We start from the raw sequence: 9,374 nt of genomic DNA, 5'->3' as shown, positions 1-9,374 counted from the left end.
GGAAAACAGGATAGTGATTGCTTTTGGAGGGGTAGGTAGAGATGGTCGGGTTGGGGGGATGAGGGGAGCCCCAAGGACTGGTAATGTCCTGTTTCTTTATATAATGGAGGCTATATGGGTATAAACTTTGTGAAAATTCACCAAGATGAACCTCTAGATTTGGGCACTTTTCTGCATGTTATAATGTAAGAATTAAGTTTATTTTTAAGAAGAGAAAGGAATATATCTTATCAGATATATGATTTGCAAAAAAAAAAAAATACAAAGACAAATAATAATGTGAGTGGGTGGATGGGTGAACAGATAGTTGATGGATGGGTGAACTGACTGCCAAATGTGCAATTGAATAGATTCATATCCTGTAAAACTATTTGAACAAAGAAAGCTGCTGTGGTCTGAAACCCCCATCCCATGGATTATAAGGTTTATGTCAATTTATGTTCTGACAGGGACAGGGACAGGAAGGGCCATGGGGCATGGCTGAACTTCAGCAGGATCCATACCAATGGCATCGCCGGAGAGTCTCCAAGCCTTGACGTCCCGGTCATGGCCAGCACTAATCACCAGCTCATAGTTGTCCACATACAGGATGTCTGCCACACTATCCAAATGGCCCTTCCAGGTTGCCAGAAGCATGGGGGGAGCCACAGAAATGGTATGGCCATCAATGACCTACAGGAGACCGTACAGGATAATTACTTACAGCAAGACCATCGCATAGGCTCATCAGAGGGCACCCAGGACGAGACGAAGCAGAGCCCTCAGGGCCAGGACACACTCCTACATGAACTTCTGGTGACCTTAGTTAAGTTCCCACACTTCTCTGGCCCTCACTGCCCCTTTGGTAAAATCATAAAAAGCATTTACAGCCCTAGCTGGTTTGGCTCAGTGGATAGAGAATTGGCCTCCGGACTAAAGGGTCCCAGGTTTGATTCCGGTCAAGGGCACATGCTCTGGTTGTAGGCTCGACCCCCAGGAGAGGGCATGCAAGAGGCAGCTGATCAATGATTCTCTCTCATCATTGACATTTCTATCTCTCTCTTCCTCTCCCTTCTTCTCTGAAATCAATAAAAATATATTTTTAAAAAGGATTTACATATTGCTATATTATTTTTAATGTTTTTATTAATTTCAGAGAAAGGAAGGGGGAGAGAGAGAGGAATAGACATAAATGTTGAGAGAGAATCATTGATCGGCTGCCTCCTGCACGCCCCCCGACTGGGGATCAAGCCCACTCCCTGGGCATGTGCTCTGACCAGGAATCAAACCCTGACCTCCTGGTTCATGGGTTGATGCTCAGCCACTGAGCAACACTGGCCAGGAATGTTACTATATTACTTACCAATGCCCTCCCTATAGATTATTCCATTTGAACACAAAAACCTTATGGGATGTGTATGAGTCTCACCATTTCACAAAGAAGAGAAGTGAGTCAGAAATGTTCAGTAACCAGCCCAAGCCACATGCCGAGACAGTGATGGGGTTAGGACAAGAACCCAGATCTTCTAAAGTTATTCACTTGGGCATTGGTAGTAGAATAGGGTGAGTAGGGGATGACATATCATGTTATAGTATGAAAAAATAAACTGTTCTTAACAGGGAAATGAGTGAAAATATCCAAGACCATTGTTAAAAAAATTAACAAGATTAATTAAGGGGGCCCAGCTGGGTGTGGCTCAGTGGTTGAACGTCAATCCAGGAACCAAGAGGTCACTGGTCTGATTCCCAGTTAGGGCACATGCCCAGGTTGCGGGCTCAATCCCCAGTAGGGGGTGTGCAGGAGGCAGCTGATCAATAATTCTCTCTCATCATTGATGTTCCAATCTCTCTCTCCCTTCCTCTCTGAAATCAATTAAAAGATATTTTTTAAAATATTAAAATATGTAATACTTTCAACAATAAAGACTTAAAAAGAAAACACCATTATAACAACTTTATGCTATTACAATTTTTAAAAAGATTAATGAAGGGGAACATATTTTACCATATTCACGTATGTTAAGTCACAATAGTACAAACTTTAAACAAAACAATGGAAGACAATAGAGCTCAAAAACCAACTCAAATAAAACTTTGGTATATGATAAAAGTGGCAGGAAAGCTGTGGTAATATAGAGCAGGACTCAGTAGGCTGTGCTGGAATACCTGATGAACTACTAAGAGAAACTTAAATTATTGTCATATATCTTACAACTAAATAAACTGTAGGTGCATCAAAGAATTATTTTCAATGAAACCATAAAACATCTAAAAGAAATTCAAATTTGGAGTCACTAGCAAGTCAATACCTTCATAAATAAAATTAAAAGGCAAATGACAAATTGGGGGAAATATTTGCAATATATGTGACAGATGATGAGTTAATACCTTTTAATATATATTTTAAATAAGTATATGTCATTTACAAAAGATGGTTACCACAACAGAAAAATGGGCAAAGGACATGAAGAGGTAATTCACAAAATTATACATGGTCAATAAAATAAGGAAAGGTGTCAACATCATTAACAAGCAAAGTTATCTTTGTTAAAATCCAAAGAAACAATTTGTATCTATAAATCAGCCAAAAGTGTTTGGTTTGTGTGTGTGTGCGCGTGTGTGTTTTTCACTTCAAACATTTATTTATGTATTGAATGCCTTCTCTAAGCAAGGCACTCTGATTGACCCAGCGGTCCTTCACTCAGATGAATGCCACCAATACCTTACGTTGTGAAAGATAAAGCAAAACAGGCTAATAAAGTGCAAAATTGTATGAAGTTTCTGGAATGCAGTTTGACAGTATCCGTTAAAGGTCTTAGAAAGGTTGATGTTCTATTTTTCTATTTAATGCTTTTTTTTTTCCCAATTTACATTCAATATCATTTTGTATTAGTTTCAGGTGTACAGCTTAGTGGTTAGATAATCATTTACTTTATAAAGTGTTCCCCCTGATATTTCCGGTACCCACCTGGCACCATACATAGTTATTACAATATTATTGACTATAGTTCCTATGCTGTAGACATCCCCATGACTATTTTGTAACAACCAACCTGTATTTCTCCATATCTTCACCTTTTTTACCCAGTCCTCCAACCCCTCTCCCCTCTGGCAACCACCAGTCCGTTCTCTGTAACTATGAGTCTGTTGCTATCTTGTTTGTTCACTTATATTGTTCTTTAGATTTCATATAAGTGAAATCATATGGAATTTGTCTTTCTCTGACTGACTTATTTCACTTAGCATAATACACTCTAGGTCCATCCATGCTGTCACAAAAGGTAAAATTTTATTCTTTTTATATTCCCAAAGTAGAATCACTGGGTCATAGGCAGTTCCATTTAAGATTTATGTTCTTTTGCATATTATCTCCTTGGGATAAATTACCAGATGTGCAGATAAACAGCTACAAACAAATAAAAAAGATTCATGGGAAAAAAATTTTTGCTCTATAATTTATACTATTAAAAACATTTTTATTAAAATATAATTCACATACAATTTACTCATTTACAGTGCTCACTTCAATGGTTTTTAGTATATTCACAGAGTTTTCCATCACCATCACAATCAAATTTAGACCATTTCATCACCCCAGAGTTTGTATAAATGGAATCATATAGTATGTGACTGTCTTCCTTCACTTAACATAATGTCTACAAGGTTCCTCATGTTGTAACATGCATCGGTACTTCATTCCTTTGTCTTGGAGTGCCGTGCCAATGCCCCGCCCCCGTGGCGTGCATGCAGGGCTGTGGAAACCCCAGCAGAAGCTGCACTGAGCAGCTGCCGGCCCTGCCCCCATTGCCCCGCCCCCACTGTGTGCCCGGCCATCTTGTGAGGGTGTTATGGTGTGAGTGTAAATTTGCATATTACCTCTTTATTATATAGGATAATAGCAAATACATGTAAACCATTCATTCCCAATACCAGATATTATTCTGTACAGTATATATACCACAATGTATTTTTCCAATCTACATTGATGGGCATTTGGGTTATTTCAAATGTGAAGTTATTACAAATAGTAATCCTATCAACAGTCTTATTCATATTTCTTAGAGCATAGATTTCTCTTGGAGATAAACCTAGGAGTAGAATTGCTGACTTATGGAATAGGCACATCCAGCTTTAGTAGCTATAGTTCTCCAAAGTGATTTTACCAATTTACATTCCTACCAGCAGTGGAAATTCCAGTTGATCTGTATCCTTGCCAACATTTGGTATTGCCTGTCTTTTTAGTTTTAGTCATTCTAGTGGGTGTGTAGTAGTATCACATTGTGGCTTTAATTTGCATTTTCCTGATAACTAATGAAAAGGTGCTCAACTTCATTAGTCACAAGAAAAATACTGATTTTTGAACTATATAAATGTATTCCCTGCTCAAGAAAATACATAAATATTTTTATTATTTTTAAAAAGAATGCATGGTTGCCCAACCGGCCTGGCTCAGTGGTTGAACATCGACCAGGAGGTCACAGTTTAAATCCCAGTCAAGACACATGCTCAGGTTGCGGGCTTGACCCCCAGTGTGGGGCATGCAAGAGACAGCCAATCAATTATTCTCTCTCATCATTGATGTTTCTCTCTCTCCCTCTCCCATCCTCTCTGAAATCAATTAAAATTGTTTTGTTAAAAAAAAAAATTTTTTTTAATGCATGACTCCAGAGCCCTCACTGCAACAATCAAAGCCCATCAAAGGGGTGTGTGTGTATGTTTGTACACATGTGCAAGTGTACTCATGTGGGTGTATTTGATGTGTGCATGCTTGTGTTTTACTGGTTAATGGTGACTTCTGGTTAACAAAAATTTGTCCCAATCAACCAGTCAACCTGGAACAGGAAACATGAGAGACTCAGAATCTCAGTGCAAGCATCGTGGCCCAGCTATTTAGTAGAGAGTATCCAGTACTCTTCCTACCTCCTTCTTGTCCGAGGGGATGCTGTATTCGAGGTTGGACTGGATCAGTTTAGGAATTAAGAACTGGAACTTGTTTGTTCCACTGAGTTGAGATGACTGTCCATCAGTGACTGTGCAGTAATCATCGATGTCCCAGATCTAGGCACAAAATGTGAGTTAGTGGCCCAGCACCACTTCACTCCAGCACAAACTCACTCTGGACCCCTCCCAGACCACTGCTCCTCACTTTAGCGGGGCGGTTCTTATTCACACCTCTAAGATAACCAGATGGTCAGGCCCAGGAGGGGCCCAGGTCATCTTCTAGGTCAGACCCCTCACTAGCATGCAGAGAAGGTGAGACTGGCCCCAGGACAAGACACTTGCCTTGTGTCTCACCACAAAGCATGAAATCTGTTCCTGAAACAACTGGCCACAGGTAAGATGCATGGCTGGCGGGGAGGGAGTTTTAGGGAGACAAGGATGGAGCACAGGATTCACTGGGGAAGGCTTCTTGGAGGGGCCTTTTGAACCAAACCCTCAGTCACTTCACTGGGCACACCAGCCAGCGCAGAGAGGACTTCTAAGGTAGCCCATCCTACTGCCCACTACTTCACAAATGAAAACATACCCTGAGGGAGTAGGGACTGGGCTAGGGCCACCTGTGGCAAAGAGGGGGCTAGAATTTGGCTGACACCAGCCTCTCGATCTCAGTGCCACCTTCCTCACCTTGATGTACCCTTTACTGTCCCCTGTGACAAGAATGCAGTCATTTTCGTCAGTGGCCATGGCACCCACGACCACGTCTCCGAGGCCTCCAGAGTCCACGCGGAACTTCCCCAGCATGCCTCCGTACCCATAGATGGACCAGGCGTAGATGTAGCCGTCAATGCAGCTGCTCAGCAGGGCGGCCGTCTGTGGCAGGCGAGGCCTGCTTTGCAGGAAGATTATCTGTGCAAGAGAGGTGGGCCTGCTCAGCTGGCCGCTGTCACACGGTGCTGAGGGGCCCGCCTGGCAAGTCACCACACTGATCTGGCCCCCAATAAACTAGATGCCCAGTGAGAATGGTGATGGGGTAACCACACTTCCTATCTCAGTGGTAACCAGGAACATTTTGCTGAACTATGAGCTTCTAGATGGCAAGGATTTGTGTCTGTTTTTGTTCATGACTTTATCCTCAGTAACTAAGGTGATGCCTGGCACGTGGTACATGATCAGTGAATAGATGTTGAATTGTCCTAAGGCTCAAACAAGATTTTCTAAGACCTGTAACTCAACCCAAAGCTATTTGGAGGATGAGTTCATTCCCTTTCATATATCACTACAGTGAAACAGTTCTATTTTCCAGTCAATTGCCAAAAAGGCATTTTGACCAAATTCTTCTTCAGGTCTTATTTGGATCATGCCCTTTGCTAATTCCCCCTTGCGCTCACTTTCGCTTACATGATGGTTTACCTGTGGTTTACGTGGGGCCACGGTGCAGAGTTACTCTGTACGAGGAGCATATGAAGAGAGCTGCTCGCCTGGGGCCCGCCTCGCATGAGGCAGAGAGAGCACAGTTAGGGATACAAACTAAGTCAGGCCAGGCAGGGGAAACTGGAGGCTTCCTGACTCAGACTGTCAGAAATTACAGTGGTGGCTTGTGGTTCTCACAACATGCCTTCAACAACAACAATAGAAATCTCATTTATTCTCGTCCTGGGGTCCAAAACAAAATGCTCATCCTGCTTCCCATTGGCCCAGGTGCCAGGGTCACAGAACCAAGAGTTCCTAAACCAAAGAAAAAGGCAAGCATTTCCCCATTTTTGCAAGTGTACTTGTGCACTGCACAAAATGTGGACAGCACAGGTCGATGAGAAAAGATTAAATCACCCACAGGATCCCAATAACCGGAAATAATCATACTACGATTTTAATGCATTTCCTCCAGCTTTTTTTCTAATTGCATCGTCTATAAAGACTTTTATCATATTTCTTAAAAATGTAAAACATCCATGCAAGAATAGACAAATATGCCAATGGAACAATAGAGAGGATACAGAAATAGGTTATAGATTATCAGATATAATAATGATAGAATTTCAAGATAGTAGAGAAAAGATGAACTATTCAATAAATGGTATTTGAGTAACTGGCTACCAATTTAGAAAAAAAAGAACAACTAGATTCATATATACACAAAGTTACTTAGATGAAAAACAAGCTGACTAAAAATATTTAAAATCATAAATGTCTAGAAGAAAATATAACAAACCTGGCCAGCATGACTCAGTGGTTAAGCATCAACCTATGAACCAGGAGGTCCCGGTTCAATTCCCAGTCAGGGCACATGCCTGGGTTTCAGGCTAGATCCCCAGTTGGGGGAGGGGGGGAGGGTTGCAGGAAGCAGCTGATTCTCTCTCATCATTGTTGTTTCTCTCTCTCCTTCTCCCTTCCTCTCTGAAATCAATAAAAATATATTTTTTAAAGAAAATATAACAAATTTTTCTGTGACCCTAAGCCTCAGTGTGATACCACAAAGGCAGATGAGGTGAAAATATTTTTAATACACAAACAGGCAAAGGATTAATTTCTAGAGCATATAAAGAGACCAAGAACTTAATAAAAAGAATTTAAAAAGTTGATGAATAGACATTTATTTCATTAAAGAAATACAAATATATGACAAATATACAGAAAGCTCAATATCACAAATAATCAAATAAATAGCCCCCCAAAATGCTGTTTTCCACTCACCAGACTAGCAGAAATGGAAGGCTAATGGCCACCTCCTCTGTGAAGCCACCCCTGACCACCCTATTAAAACAGTAGTGTCCTCTTCACCTCCTGTGCCATTCTCCCTGCCTTCTTCCCAGTGTTCTTGTTCTCTGCTGTGCTGGCTCGCCCTGTGGCCTATCATTTATTTTACTCACTTAACTAGAATGTCAGCTCCATTAGGGCAGGGGTTCTTGTCCCTCACTGCTGCCCCCACCCAGTGCCTGGCACGCGGTAAGTGCTCAATGGATAACTAACTGTCTGTGCTCCGACAGAACTAAGTCATTGACCCAAAAGGTGGGGCTTTGAGTCATCTCCCTCAGTCAGAGTCACAGATTGAAAGGAGTGGGGTCTGTTGGCAATTCTGCTCCCAGGAACCCATGCTTTCAATATATTCCCGTAAGTGCACTGGAACGCATATACAAGGATGTCCAGTGCAGTGCTGCACGTAAAAGTTCCATGCAGGAACTAACCTGCCAGTCTATCAGTGGAAGGCTGGCTTCATCGTTTATGATACATTCAAACTATGGGGCACTATGCAGTGATTTAAAAAAAAATAAGTAAACGTCAAAGAATAAGCTGAATCTAAATTACTGCTATGAAGACATATCCATGGTATATAGTTAAATTTTTTAAAAACAGCAAATAGCCCAGACAGCGTGGCTCAGTGGTTGAGTGTCAACCTATGAACCAGGAGATTACGGTTCGATTCCTGGATTCCCCGTCAGGGCACATGTCTGAGTTGTGGGCTCAGTCCCCAGTGGGAGGTGAGGGGGGTTTAGGAGGTAGCCAATCAATGAGCTGGAAGACAGAGAAAGCAGCCCAGGTCCCTCTCCTTCCTTTCTGAAATCAATAAAAATATCTTTAAGAAAAATAAAAACAGCAAATGGCAGGACTATAATTTAGCTATAATCTAGCTATAATTTTACATCATTGGTCTAAAAATAAAAGGCTAAGGCTAAACCAATGCATTATCAGTGATAGTGACCATTACTTTTGGGATGGAATGGGGGTGGGGGGGCAGAAAGGATACATTGGGGACCTTTACTTTTCACTTTATGCACACTTCTTTTTCGTTTTTTACCAAAACAAAATTTTCAAAGGAGAGGAAAGCACATTCAGAACCTGGAGGAGAGAATGTGCAGAGGCTCACCAGTCTCCGCTCCAGCGCACAGGACCCAGCTCTGCAGGCACTGCTCCCCTGCTCGAGGCCCTGGTCCCCTAGGTAAGGGGGCAGCCCTGCCTTTCCTAACACAGCTATGACTCTGGTTTTCACTGGCTCATCGCAGGAATTTAGGAAACCCATACAGTCTCTTAATGACCCTGTCTTTGCAGATGAAAGCTGGAAGGGGCCTTATATGACAGCACAGTGAGGGGTGATCAGGCCTGAAAGGGGAGAGGCACAGGAGGAAATGAGAACAGATATGACCCAATCCCCCTCACATGTCATACAAAACACCTCACCGGAGCACAGGAGGGCATTTAACACTGGATTCTGGACATGCTACTTTTCCTCCCTCCCGGGCCGGCACCCCCAACCAGGAGGGGACACTGTTTACCTCCCTAGACAACCCCCCATACCCGTGGAGCTTCCCCCAGACACAGCAGTCCTGAACCCAAATCCTGAGCATTACCATCATCTCCACCACACCTCTCCAGACCCTGGGGAGAACCAGGCTGGGCCCCAGACCCCCACAGGCACTGCATTTCCCAACCCCGCCCCACTGTCCACCCCCGCTCACACC

At 42.5% G+C, this 9,374-nt stretch overlaps 1 protein-coding gene across 1 annotated transcript in view; it reads right to left on the bottom strand.

The window, feature by feature from the left end:
- Nucleotides 1-425: 425 nt before the first annotated feature.
- The window catches only part of EFCAB8 (EF-hand calcium binding domain 8), a 40,944-nt gene continuing 31,995 nt past the window's right edge, over nucleotides 426-9,374 (bottom strand). The window contains exons 18-21 of the mRNA XM_054724272.1: nucleotides 5,605-5,826; nucleotides 4,900-5,037; nucleotides 504-672; nucleotides 426-442 (exon numbers count right to left, since the gene is read on the bottom strand). Of these exons, the coding sequence (XP_054580247.1) occupies nucleotides 426-442; nucleotides 504-672; nucleotides 4,900-5,037; nucleotides 5,605-5,826 (546 nt within the window). The remainder of the gene's footprint in view (nucleotides 443-503; nucleotides 673-4,899; nucleotides 5,038-5,604; nucleotides 5,827-9,374) is intronic.

The sequence above is a fragment of the Eptesicus fuscus genome, chromosome 12, assembly GCF_027574615.1.
Source record: "Eptesicus fuscus isolate TK198812 chromosome 12, DD_ASM_mEF_20220401, whole genome shotgun sequence".
NCBI lineage: Eukaryota > Metazoa > Chordata > Mammalia > Chiroptera > Vespertilionidae > Eptesicus > Eptesicus fuscus.
Note: the sequence above shows the minus strand (reverse complement) of the source record. Positions and strands in the feature narration are given on the sequence as shown.